This window comes from Temnothorax longispinosus, unplaced genomic scaffold, assembly GCF_030848805.1.
Source record: "Temnothorax longispinosus isolate EJ_2023e unplaced genomic scaffold, Tlon_JGU_v1 HiC_scaffold_32, whole genome shotgun sequence".
Classification (NCBI taxonomy): domain Eukaryota; kingdom Metazoa; phylum Arthropoda; class Insecta; order Hymenoptera; family Formicidae; genus Temnothorax; species Temnothorax longispinosus.
The window spans coordinates 226,012-239,724 of record NW_027270143.1 but is presented as its reverse complement, the minus strand read 5'-3'; the positions used below and the strand labels follow the sequence as shown (position 1 = coordinate 239,724).

At 32.6% G+C, this 13,713-nt stretch overlaps 2 protein-coding genes across 5 annotated transcripts in view; both read left to right on the top strand.

The window, feature by feature from the left end:
• The first annotated feature begins 505 nt into the window (after positions 1-505).
• On the top strand, positions 506-2,693 carry LOC139824311 (dystrophin-like). 2 transcript variants are annotated; one of them, XM_071796843.1, is made up of 6 exons: positions 506-961; positions 1,049-1,171; positions 1,246-1,722; positions 1,810-1,967; positions 2,044-2,427; positions 2,547-2,691. In XM_071796843.1, exons 1-5 carry the CDS (start codon positions 545-547, stop codon positions 2,345-2,347), a joined length of 1,479 nt encoding a protein of 492 aa, XP_071652944.1. In that variant the 5' UTR covers positions 506-544; the 3' UTR covers positions 2,348-2,427; positions 2,547-2,691. The 2 variants fall into 2 exon arrangements, with proteins under 2 accessions (XP_071652944.1, XP_071652945.1); XM_071796844.1 differs by lacking the exon at positions 1,049-1,171 and having other exon boundaries at positions 2,547-2,693.
• A 311-nt stretch (positions 2,694-3,004) lies between these two features.
• Positions 3,005-13,713, top strand: part of LOC139824307 (uncharacterized) — a 15,204-nt gene continuing 4,495 nt past the window's right edge. The window contains exons 1-7 of one of the 3 annotated variants that reach the window (XM_071796841.1): positions 3,005-3,399; positions 6,166-6,308; positions 6,617-6,712; positions 8,159-10,312; positions 11,245-12,296; positions 12,903-13,068; positions 13,140-13,311. In XM_071796841.1, coding sequence (XP_071652942.1) covers positions 8,302-10,312; positions 11,245-12,296; positions 12,903-13,068; positions 13,140-13,165 — 3,255 coding nt within the window. In that variant the 5' untranslated portion in view covers positions 3,005-3,399; positions 6,166-6,308; positions 6,617-6,712; positions 8,159-8,301 and the 3' untranslated portion in view covers positions 13,166-13,311. Of the gene's footprint in view, positions 3,400-6,165; positions 6,309-6,616; positions 6,713-8,158; positions 10,313-11,244; positions 12,297-12,902; positions 13,378-13,713 lie in introns of those variants that run through there. The other 2 variants (XM_071796839.1, XM_071796840.1) reach the window with 2 other exon arrangements.

The following is a 13,713-nucleotide window of genomic DNA, read 5'->3' as shown; positions in this document are numbered from 1 at the left end:
TATGCGCTATGCAAGTTTGTCTGAATTGACCTTAATGCTGAGTTTACAATGCGAGTCGCAAGAATTGACCAATCACAGTCGATTATTCTCCTCAAATTCGACTGTGATTGGTCAATTCTTGCGACTCGCGACTTTGCCCGGTGTCCACGATGCAAGAACTGTGTCCAAGTTTCGGTTTAAGCCAATGAAACCGCTACTTTTCTGTAAGAGTTGCAAGTTGATTGGCTTAAACCGAAACTTGGACACAGTTCTTGTATCGTGGACACCGGGCTTAAGAAATTGTTCAATCACAATTGAATTTGAAGAGAATAATTGACTGTGATTGGTCAATTTGTAGGTGTTAGTGCTTAAAACACCTATTGTAGATGGGCACTTATCAACACACTACGCTGATTTGCTCGGTCTAAAAGTAAGAGCCAATCACGTTCGATCGCTACTGAGCGGTTTGTTCTGCTGAACGCGCCCATTGCCTGTTGCCTGTCATTGTGCAAGAGCCTTAACGCATTGCATTCAATAGACGGAAACATAACCTGTGATCACGACCATGTGCTACGAAACGAGCTACTTCATTCTGAAATTTTCTGAATATTTGTTGCACATCTGCCGGTGGAAAGAGGCGCGACGCCAGCGATTGGAATCTTTATCTACGTTTTGCCAAAATATTACTGATGATTACAAAAGGCTGATAGCATGGTTGAACGAAACAGAAATTACACTAAAGCAAATGAAAGCTAACCCGACATCCAAATTTGGTATTGGCGAAGTATTAAACAGAATAAAGAAATTGCAAGTTCTTAAAGCAGAAATGGATATAAATCAGAAGAAATTAACATCTCTACAAGAATCAATTCAGGATGGTAACAGCTCGTCTTTAGAATACGCGGATATTTTGGAAAATATGAAAAATCTGCAAGATCGATGGGAAGCCGTTGGACAAATCATGGAAGTACAATCCCAAAGGGTAATTTAAGATTTTAGAATATTACATTTAAAATATATTTTGTTCTTTAATTCTTAAATAATATATTTTTCTTATATTGCGCATTAGATAACAAATTCTGGATTTGAGTTTGATTTAAAATTTGAAGAGAACATAACAACTATTAAAGGAAACGAATGGATGTCCGAAACGATAACAAGTATAGCATATAAAGAAGAGATTACTGCAACAGTATATATTTTCTTATTATTCTCAATATTTTTTGTATTCGGTTTTCGTGACTAATAAAATACTTTTATTTTCAGTCAACACCACATAGTGATTCAAAGAAACAGCGTGTTGATAATACTACTAAACATGAGTTCAAATCGGCATTACTTCAACTATATAAATGGTTGGATTACGTCGATTTAGAAATTGGCCGTTCGGAAGGAGTGTTTGACGAATTAAGCGTGGAAGAGAAGAAAGTTGTCTATGAAGATACTCTTACAGATATGGATTCGCATAAAAATGAATATGATAAAGTTCTTGAAATTGGTAAACGACTTATCAATGAGTTAAAAAATGCGAACGAGTCCATCGAAGAAGAAGAATCCAAGATTAAAGACATACAAAATTGTTGGACAGCGACAAATAATCGTCTTCATGAGATAAAGAGACGCATAGATTATCTGGAGGAAGTAAAGAAATTCCGGACTGAACTAGCTAGTCTAAATTTGATGTTGGAAAGTTACACCAAGTGGTTTGATACAAATAAAGAAAACAATCAAGAACCATTTAGGGTAAGCTAAAATATTGCCTTTAATATAATTTAATTTTTAATATGAATGTACGCTATTTTAATCTTAATCTTAAAACATTTTATTCAGGTTAAAATAAAATCAATGAAATCCCATGATGAGCGCATAAAAAAGATACTTGAAAAAGCAAAAGAATTGTCAGAAAATCAAGTTGCTGTTACAGAAACTAGTAATATGGACACAGACGTAAAAACTTTTTTGACTAAGTGGGAGAATTTGTATGCAACGTAAGTATTATTGTAAATATATACATATACACATATTATAAATTTGATGTGTTGCTTAATAGAACGTAACATTTAGGTTATCCGAACGATTGACTGAAATAATTAATGCCATTAATCGAACACCGCCTAAAAAATACATTAAGGCAGTCACCAATCTGATATCGTTTATATTAATCATTACATTATTAAATGTGGAAAGTGTTCTATTGTCAGAACATATAATTATATTAGACGAGAAAATTATGGAAGAGCAAATAAAAAGATTTAAAGATACACAAAGCTCGTTAAAAGAACAGGAAGAAACTTTCAAATATGTTAACTTTACTGGACAAGATTTAATAGCGAAGATAAATGATGATTCTTCAGGACAAGAGACTTAAAGATGAATTGCAAGATGTAAATACTAAATGGAGTGATATTCTTATCATTTTGGAAGAGGAACAACAGACTCTTACCAAAAGTAAATAGAAAATAAAATACGTGTAATATAATGCAAAAGTGCTTGTTTTTTATCTAATTATTATATTTATATTATGTTATGACTTCATAAGAAATTTATTAATATAATGCATGTTTCAGATATCACAATTTTGCAAACGTTTAATACTGAACTTTCTACTCTTGAATCTTGGTTGGAAAAATCGTTATTGTATCTAGAAAATTTATCTAAAGACATTATGGATAATGTCAAAAAAATAGAGCATAAATTAGAGCAAATTCGTTTTGTTTTCTCGAAAAATAAATAAAACAAAACCGCAATTAGAAGCACTTCGATTATTAGCAATAGAATATTCGAAAAATCTGAACCTAATTTTGCAAGCCTGTTAAACAGCAAATTGGAAGTAGTAACATATAAATGGAACACAATTGTTAACGAAGCTAAAAGTTTAAACGACAAATATAAGAGTACTTTAAAGAAAATGATACCGTAAGTATACATGATCTTTATAAATAAAAATAAAAATATTTTTGTTGTATAATAATTTTGTTTTCGTTAGATTATTAATGGTATAGAAGATTTTACAAAGTGGGCTGTCAAGTTTAGAAAAGGAGATACCAATAAAGTCAAAAATAACATCTTCAGTTGAGCTGTTTCAAGTTCGTGGTCGATATCAAGCGCTGAAAGACAACATTGACAAACGAGTGGAAGAATTTAGAAACTTGAACAAAATGGGAAATGATAAACTATTAAGTTCAGAAGGATCATCCGTTCAAGAACTTGGTAGACGCTTCACTTTCTTAAATGCACGATGGACAGATGTTACAGATCGTATATACAAACGCTATAGACATTTACAAAATGTTAGTCATGAGTACGGGAATTTCGTGCTTTAATGGCACAGGAAAGTGATTGGTTGGATAAGTTAAACAAGCGATTAAAAAATCGCCTAAAACTGCTGCAGACGCGGAAGAAATTTCGGAAGAGCTGGATGTGAGTAAATTGTTCAAATATAATAACTTACTCAAATTATAACAAATCATAACTTACGATAATTCACTCCGCGTAAACGGGTGATGCTTCCAGAGACCCTTATGTATAACTTTTGATTATCATTCTGCGTAAACAGGGATCTCTCTCTGCTAAAGACCACTCTTTTTACGCGCATTGAAAAATCACAAGTTATTACATAAACGCTTATTACATAACGCTCGCGTAAACGTAGTAACAGTTTCGTAACGTAATATTGAATTGGCAGCAAATAATGCTAGCAATATATATATCAGAAATATTATAAAAATGTCTGCTTTTTGGTATTAGGTTTCGTTTGCTAGAGCTACTCGAACAATTTCATGAAGTAGTTATACTTCCTTTATCTTGTGAAAAACTTTATTGTTACTACGTTTACGCGATCGTTGCTTTTGTAGTAACGATAATTCCTTCGCGTAAACGGGATTTTCTTTTGCGTAAACGGGATTTTGTAGTAGGGTAGACTTACCATTTGTAGCCACTGTACCTTCTGTGGCCACTCTCTCTTTTAATGCTAAATATTAAGATTGGCCGAGTTCGAAACATCCTGCAAAGGTGTCGAATAGAAGAATAATTCTATTGGCAACACTTCCTTTCCTTTCGCGACTCATTCATAGCAACGGGAAAGCTACACAACAAAATATATCGCACCTCCAAGATTCTGGCTAAACCTTACAGAAAAGGTTAAGAAGACGGCTGGTAAGTAACTCTTCGTTATTCATTTATCTCAGCTTATCCTGCACACAATCATGTTTATATAATAGATATATCGTTTGTTTTCTCGATTACAATATAAATCATTGAAAAATAACCTAAAATATGCTGTAAATACGGTATGGCCGAAAATAGAACATCGAAAAGTATCATTGTACTATTTGTGGCCACCCCATGGCCACATATGGCGCCTGCAATTTCCATTTTTGGCCAGTTAGTTCCGAACGTTGGTTTTTCATGGAATTTTATAGTAATAGCTTGATTATTATAAAACTATATAAGAAAAATAACTACATAGGATTTTTTTATCATAATTTTCGATTGATTTGCGTTTTAATCAATCGAAAATTATGATAAAAAAATCCTATGTAGTTATTTTCTTATATAGTTTTATAATAATCAAGCTATTACTATAAAATTCCATGAAAAACCAACGTTCGGATCGCAAAAAATCGGTAGATGAAGTTTTGAACTCGATACTTCTGTGGCCAAAAAAGCAAACGACCAAATCGAAAAAATCAAACAGGACCAACGAACATACACCTTCGGTGTTAACTTCCGATAAATGGATCGAATTGATGCAGGCCAAAGAGGAAGCAAAACGCGACGAGGAAGAGAGAAAACGTATTAGAAGAGAGGAAAGAGTAGCGAGAATGGAACTAAACAGAAGATTAAAGCCGAGAAATTAGAGAAAAAAAGCAACAAAAAAAAAGCAGAATCTGCAGAAACAAAAACTGCTAAAAGAGAAAATAGTGCAGCTATAATCGACGTTACATGGTTTTGTTTTCAGAATATATTCTAAGATTTATATCGATAGTTATATATTTTCTACTGGAATATATTATTTGTTGCATAAAATGCTTTTGTCGTTCGAATAAACCATTATTTAAATAAAATTGCGTGGGTTACCTGTTTTTTATAAATTTTCTGTCAATATTTTTTGTCCAAAGTGGCCACAAATAGTACAATGAACTGGCCAAAAACAGTGCATTTGTGGCCACTTTTGGTGAAATAGGGGGTTCACTGATTATATACCATTTTCGCGATTAATTATGCGTAAAAAAAAACTTTTATTCGTAATAATTCGATTCCTTATACCCTCCGGATGACGTCGATCAACTTTCTAGGTGCTCATATATATTTATTTTAAACTTATCTTTAAATTATAGTAGGCTATCGCTTAAAGTGGCCAAAATGGTACGTCTACCCTAACTTACGATAATTTACTCCGCGTAAACGAGTAAATTATCGTAAGTTACTACAGAAGTAACGCTCACGTAAAACGTAGTATGTGTGTTATGAGATTTTGTGGTAATATTATCTTATATTACGTTTATGCGAGCGTTATTTTTGTAGTAACTACGATAATTCCTTCGCGTAAACGAAATTTTGTAGTAACTTACGATAATTTACTCCGCGTAAACGAGTAAATTATCGTAAGTTATTACAGAATAACGCTCGCGTAAACGTAGTATTAGTAGCAAATAAAACAATTGGCCGTATTTGTAGTATGCGTTCAATGTGTTGATTAATGACTTTAATTAGAAATTACTAAACTGGGGCTCTACTCTTGAAAAATATCGCATACGATGAATATCACACTCTGCAACCAATAGCACACTTGCAAAGTGTGATTTTCTGACATTCCTAAAATATCGTATGCGATATTTGTCGAGGATAAAAAGCCAGCGGCACACGGAGATGTTTTCCGCTGGATTGCTTGCGATCTAGTAAATTATTAAAAATCTTGAGTGCTGAGTGGTGCAATTATAGTAATTTACTAGATTGCAAGCGATTCAGCAGGAAAAAACATGCACCGTGTGCCACTGGCTTAAAGTCCCTGCTCGCTGCTGCTGCATTTTACTGCCTATGAAAACCCACCTTTATTCTTTAGTATTGGCGCGTCCTGTGCAAGAATCAAACCGTTAACGTAGTTCATTTGTTTCAATCTATTAAAACCTACTGAAACCTGGATTGCTTCGTTGAAGATTCATTTAGTGTAAAAATTCATTTCAGTGTAAAAAAATGGCAAAATATGTGTTATTTGTATGCAATCACCATAAATATCACGTAAGAAGTAAAAAATTGAGGAAAATGACTGTTAAATGTGACAGAAATCGTAAAAAAAAAATGTTTTTTACGTGTAATTGCACAAAATAGTAAGTAACATTTTGTACTATCTAACACATCATTCCATATCCTATTAATTATTTCTACATAATTTTTATCTAAAATCTTAAACCAGTCTTTGATCATATCTTTGTCTGCAAAACACACTGTCTCCTTCTCCTCCTCTAATTAATATTTATTCCTATCCTCCATGTTTCCACATCTTACTTTTAGTAGTGCTTTAATACTATTCCCTGAATTGCCTTTCCATGTGTAACTCCCTCAAATATTTCGGACCTTTTATACTTCTTTCTAGTTTCTTATGAAATAATTGAAATTAAATATTCTATTTTTACAGAAAATAAAGACCATCTTTCTGAAGTTGCTAAAAACTTAAATACAAATAATCCATGTATTGTTCTGGAAAATGTAAAATTAGTGGCCAATAACAACAGTAAGTAGTGTTAAGTACTGTTAGTAGTGTAAGTAGTGTTAGGGGGGAGTCTCGTGTAACACGCTAAAAAGTAAGGTAACTTTTGAAATTTTTTTTTTGAAGAATTAGTGCGATCTGTTTCAAACTTTTACAGTATTTTATTATACATGTCAAAAAATAAAAAAATTTTTTTTTGTTAAAAAATAACAGTTGTGTTAAGAATTATGGAGGTTACGAGGCCGCGGTCTCGTCGCCGGAGTTGTAAATCGGCGGACGTTATAACGCCTGTTGTACTCGCCTGAAACAAAAATAAAAAAAATTTTCTTATTCTTTATAAAATTACGTCGTCGATGAACCTAAAAAAGAAGGTAAAACTGAAAAGTTAAGGAAACGACGGGACTTCAAAAAAATTGTAATTTTGACAAAAAAATTGTTTTTTTAAGTCCCGCCGTTTTCCTTAATTTTTCACTTTTACCTTTTTTTTAGGCTCATCGACGACGTAATTTTATAAAGAATAAAAACATTTTTTTTTATTTTTGTTTCAGGCGAGTACAACAGGCGCTATAACGCACGCCGATTTACAACTCCGGCGACAAGACCGCGGTCTCGTAACCCCATAGTTCTTAACACAACTGTTATTTTTTACAAAAAAAAATGTTTTTTAATTTTTGAAATGTATAATAAAATACTCTAAAAGTTTGAAAAAAATCTGTTGCATTGATTTTTCAAAAAAAAATTCCAAAAATTACTTTACTTTTTAGCGTGTTACACGAGACTCTCTCCCTTAAGAGGCCATTGCATATAACAAAATTTTAGTCATAACCGTAAGGCCATAAAAGAATTGACTAATCACAATGGATTCTTTTTTAATTGCGAAAAAAATAATTAACTGATTAGTTAATTTTCTTACGGTCCTTCTTACGGTTACGACATGGACCAGAGCACATACCCTGATAGCACAGTGTCAGTTGGTGCCGTCATAATGCCGTCGTGGTGCTGTTAATATGCACGAAATTCGTGTATATTAACAGCACCACGACGGCATCATGACGGCACCAACTGACACTGTGCTATCAGGGTAACATAATGTAACGACGACGGTCGTAGTCCCCGACCTGACAGATCAGGATACGCCAAAGTTTGTGCGTTACTTAAGGCCATTGCACGTAACAAAGATTTAGCCATAATCGTAAGGCCGTAAGAAAATAAACCAATTACAATCGATTATTCTCCTCGCGCTCGAAGAATAATCGAGTGTGATTGGTCTATTTTCTTATGGCCTTACGATTACGACTAAAACTTTGTTACGTGCAATGGCCTTTACGTCAACGACTATGACTGTCATAGTCGTTGTGCTTTGGGCCTAAAATTTTGTTACGTACAATGGTTTTGAAATTGTATACTGGATTGCATTTCTATTATCTACTACAGATTTACATATGTTCTTATTTCTTACCGTAACTACAGAAATACCACAGCGAGATATTTGCACTACTAATATGTATCAATACCAACAGTTTGAGTAACGGCATTGATATTTGGACAATAATGTGATATCTTCTCTTGATAATAGAATTGGCCACGATGAGGAAAGTAACGCTAATAATCCTATGATACATGCTGAGTCTGATAATGCCATGATATTTTTCAATGTCTGTGATAAGCATAGTAAAACGAAAGTAAAGGCTGTAAACCTTAACGTAACATTTTCCTGTAATAATAGCAATAGTTATGAAACGTTAGATGATAATATTAATATCAACAATTCCACGAATGGTAATGATTCTAACAGTAACATGACATCTTCCTGCGATAATGGCAAAGGTCATAGCATAGTAGATAGTACTGTTAATGCTAACAATTATACGAATAATACTGATTATGATAACGTGATATTTCCTTGTGATAATGGATATGACCACAATGCAATGAATGATGAAAGTAATGTCAGCGATCCTATGAGACATGCTGAGTCTGATAATGCCATGATATTTTCCAATGACTGTGATAAGCATAGTAAAGAGAGAGTAAAGGCTGTAAACCTTAACGTAACATTTTCCTGTAATAATAGCAATAATTATGAAACGTTAGATGGTAATATTAATATCAACAATTCCACGAATAGTAATGATTCTAACAGTAACATGACATCTTCCTGCGGTAATGGCAAAGATGATAGCATAGTAGATAGTACTGTTAATGCTAACAATTATACGAATAATACTGATTATGATAACGTAATATTTCCTTGTGATAATGGATATGACCACAATGCAATGAATGATGAAAGTAATGTCAGCGATCCTATGAAACATGCTGAGTCTGATAATGCCATGATATTTTCCAATGACTGTGATAAGCATAGTAAAGAGAGAGTAAAGGCTGTAAACCTTAACGCAACATTTTCCTGTAATAATAGCAATAATTATGAAACGTTAGATGGTAATATTAATATCAACAATTCCACGAATGGTAATGATTCTAACAGTAACATGACATCTTCCTGCGATAATGGCAAAGGTGATAGCATAGTAGATAGTACTGTTAATGCTAACAATTATACGAATAATACTGATTATGATAACGTGATATTTCCTTGTAATAATGGATATGACCACAATGCAATGAATGATGAAAGTAATGTCAGCGATCCTATGAGACATGCTGAGTCTGATAATGCCATGATATTTTCCAATGACTGTGATAAGCATAGTAAAGAGAGAGTAAAGGCTGTAAACCTTAACGCAACATTTTTCTGTAATAATAACAATAATTATGAAACGTTAGATGGTAATATTAATATCAACAGTTCCACGAATGGTAATGATTCTAACAGTAACATGACAGCTTCCTGCGATAATGGCAAAGGTCATAGCATAGTAGATAGTGTTATTAATGCCAACAATTATACAGATGATATTAATTTATCTTGCGATAATGGCAATGGCTGTAAAACTGTGAACAGTAATATTAATACTGATATTAGTACTAATACTAATGTTAATGGAACTGATATTAATGGTACTGATATTAATTGTATTGTCATTAATAGTGATATTAATAATTTGATAAATAATGATTCTTATAAGAATGTAACATTTTTTGACAAAGGCAGCGCCAATAATTCTGTAACAGGTGTTGTTCTCAATGATGTCATTGTATTTCCCTTTGACGATGACAATATTTCTATTATATTGGATGATGTTACTAATGCTAAAAATTCTATGTGGTCTAATGATGGTGATAATAATATAACATTATCTTGTGATAATGATAATACTAATAATATTGCTTCTGCAAACATAACAAATACTTCCGAATATCTACCTTCAACATCGGAAATTGAAGTTGAAACAGAAACTACAGAACATGAAAGCATCCACAATAACAGCTCTAAAAATAATGATAAAAATTCTTCAGAGTTACTAATAGACATTTCGTCTGTAAATACATTTGGTTGTAAAGAAAACAATTTATGTATTCCAGTCTCTCAATCTAAGGGACTTCAAAAAAAGAATTTTTGCTACTATTGCAAAAAATTTCAAAGTCAGATTGCACGTCATTTAGAAAATGTGCATAAATTAGAATCTGATGTAAAAAAATTTTTATTATTACCAAAAGGTAATTATATTTTTGAATTTTATAAAATTTTATTGTACATTTCTTATAAGTATTATCTAATAATTTGTAAATATATTTAAATTATAATGTAAGTTTTAGTATTATTATTATTAAGGCTTCTAGGCTCTAGAAATGACACACTAAGAATTCCTGCGTGCCAAAAATAAATAAAAAAATATTTGTATACAATAACACTTTAGATCACTTCAGCACACCTCGAAATTACCTCGAAGTCTATCCCTTTTTCTTATTAATAAACAGCCGTGAAATAAATGTAATACGAAGTCTAATCATGCAGAATTATGTGCAAGCGCAGGTTTCGTTTACATTCATTGTATAGCTGTTTATTAACTTAAGAAAAAAGGATAAACCTCGAAGTACTTTCGAAGTGTGCTGAAGTGATCTGAAGTATTATTTTATACAAATATCTGTTTATTTGGAAATGGCACGCAAGAATTCTCAACATGCCATTTCTCGCTTCTGACATCATAATCTAATATGGCCTAAAGTTCTTATAATAAGAGTTAGGACACCGTTATAGCTTTGTCTTAAGGCCATTGCACGTGATAAAGATTTAGTTTTAATCATAAGGCCGTAAGAAAATAGACCAATCACACTCGATTATTCTTCAAGCGCGAGAAGAATAATCGCCTGTGATTCTTACGGCCTTACGATTACAACTAAAACATTGTTACGTGCAATGGCCTTTACTTCCATTAACTTCTTGGCTGAAGCATATGGCGACCATGATAGCTTTGTCTTACTCCCACTTATAGCTTATCTTACTCCCACTAACTTGGCTGAAACATATAGCGAAACCAATAAAAAATCGTCACCACATTGGCTTAACTGTTATTATAGGAACTCTAATATGGCCGCGGCGTATACTTAAGAGCCTTAATATGCATTACTTAATATTATTTTTATTTTAGGCAATTTAGAACAGAAAAAAAATATAGAAACCATTAGGAGGAAAGGAAATTTTATACACAATACAGATCCTTCTGTAAATACGGGGGCGTTAGTTGTTTGTCAAAGGCCTGCCAAGAATAGTCGTAAAACAGTACGAGACTTTACCTGTTGTGCAAAATGTAAAGGATGGTTTACTAAAAATAATATTAGGCATCATTTTAAACAATGTGCAAATGTATCCAAAGGCAGAAATGTACAAATTCTGGGACGTGCTGTAATGGGAATGATCCATGAATGCGCAAGTGAGACAGTAAGAAAAGTTTTATTCCCAGTTTTGAGGGAAGATGATGTTACACGATGTATTAGATACGATAAATTACTAATAACATACGCAAACAAACTATGTATCAAGTACAGTCATCAACATCAACAAGATATGATACGTGCTCGACTTCGATTATTAGGACGGTTTCTTATCACATTAAAAGAGATTAACCCTAACATAAAAGAGTTTTCTGATATATACGATCCTACGATATATGATGACTGTCTTAAAACAGTAAATAAAGTAGCTGATTTTGATTATGTTAATAAAAAATATGGTGCACCATCAGTTGCATCAAATATTGGAACATATTTAAAACACGTTGGTAACTTATTCATAACAGAATGTATAAAAACAAATAATATAACAAAGCAAAGTAGCACAGAAAATTTTTTAAAAATATTAAATGAAGATTATGGGACATCTATAAACAAAATAGTAGAAGAAAATGTGACACAATATAAAAGACAGAAAAAAGTTACACTTCCATCTATGGAGGATATAAAAATGCTACACTCATATCTGAAGAGTGAAAGAAGATTATTATATACTAATCTTAAAAAAAAATTCACGTACAAAACATGGCAAGAGCTTGCAAAAGTTACACTTACATCTATGCAAGTTTTCAATAGGAGAAGAGCAGGAGAAATTGAACGTGTTACTATAGAAGATTTTAATGCTCGCGAAGGCATAACAAGGGAAACTTGTTTAGATTTATATAAATTATTAGGTTCAAATTTACAACAGGTATAAAATATTTTTTCTGTTGATGTATAAACAAAAAGATCCTGCACGGTTCTTATGAAAATTGGATTTTGGTGAAATTGGTTGAAACTTCGGACATAGACGATTTATGTGATGCTGATCGAAGCCACAATGGGCAAGATTTACAATAATAGATCATTTAGGCACCAGCAGTGTTTAAAAGTCAAAATAAGGTGTTATTTCAGTATTATATTGTGGATTACAATGCATTATTCTGCAGAAACATATAACTTATTCTTTTTATTAATACAAAAATATGTATTTATGTGAAAAAATACATATTTTTGTATTAATAAAAAAAATAAGTTGTATGGTTCTGCAGAATAATACATTGTAATCCACTGTTCCATAATATAGTAGTAAAATAATACTTTATTTTGACTTTTAAACTCTGATAGCGCCTAAACAGTCTACTATTGTAAATCTTGCCCATTGTGGCTTTGATCAGCATCACATGAACCATCTATTTTAGAAGTTTTAGTCAATTCCACCGAAATCCAATTTCGTGCGGGGTCTTTTAATTGTATTTTTATGATTGATTATATTGTATATAATTTAACAAAATAATTTTATAATTTTTGTATATAGGTTGCTGATAAATATGTGAGATTCTTAATTCGCGGGAAATTAGGACGCACAGTGCCTGTAATTTTAGACACAGAATTAGTTCAATGTATTGAACTAATTTTGAAGCATCGAAAAGATGCGAATGTTCTTGAAAAGAATCCCTATGTGTTCGGCATACGTAGTAGCAGTAAGCGCAGTTTCAAATATTTAAGGGCATGTGTCCTTATGCGATATTTCTCTCAAAAATGTGGTGCACAGATACCACATGCATTAAGGGGCACTGAATTACGCAAGCATATTGCTACAACTTGCATTACGTTGAATTTATCTGAAAATGAAGTGGATGATTTGGCGAACTTTATGGGACACCACGAAAAGATTCATAAACGTCATTATCGGCAGTCGATACCAGCAGTGGAGATCATCCGCATGACGAAGTTTCTTGAAGCAGCATTAGGTGAAAATGTGTTACAAAAGTCCAATAGTAATGATTCAGGTATATATATGCACTACTTGTGTGTTTTATTATTTTATATACATTTCTCCGAGTTTTTCTTATAAAATATATTAAGGAGGTTCGATGGCTTCATCGGGGGGAGTAGTAGGACGCGGGGGTTCTGGAAAAGCGCACTAGCGTTTGAAGTAGCGGGAATGAAGGGGATTGCTCTGATTGGTCGCCGCGTGTATAGTGCGTGCTGCTGTTCACGTCGTTCACAACCGTGGCAGTCTAGCAGAAGAAAAATCAAGCAATTTATGCTTTAATAATTAATTTTTCTACGAAATGTGCGGTAACCTTCCCCTTTCTTTCGCTCATTTATTTGTAAATTAATAA

Coding starts and splice junctions, on each gene's coding strand:
- LOC139824311 (XM_071796843.1), top strand. CDS start 545: ATGTGCTACGAAACGAGCTACTTCATTCTGAAATTTTCTGAATATTTG. Junction 1,172..1,245: donor AAGAAGAGATTACTGCAACA/GTATATATTTTC, acceptor TTTTATTTTCAG/TCAACACCACATAGTGATTC. Junction 1,968..2,043: donor TGGGAGAATTTGTATGCAAC/GTAAGTATTATT, acceptor CGTAACATTTAG/GTTATCCGAACGATTGACTG.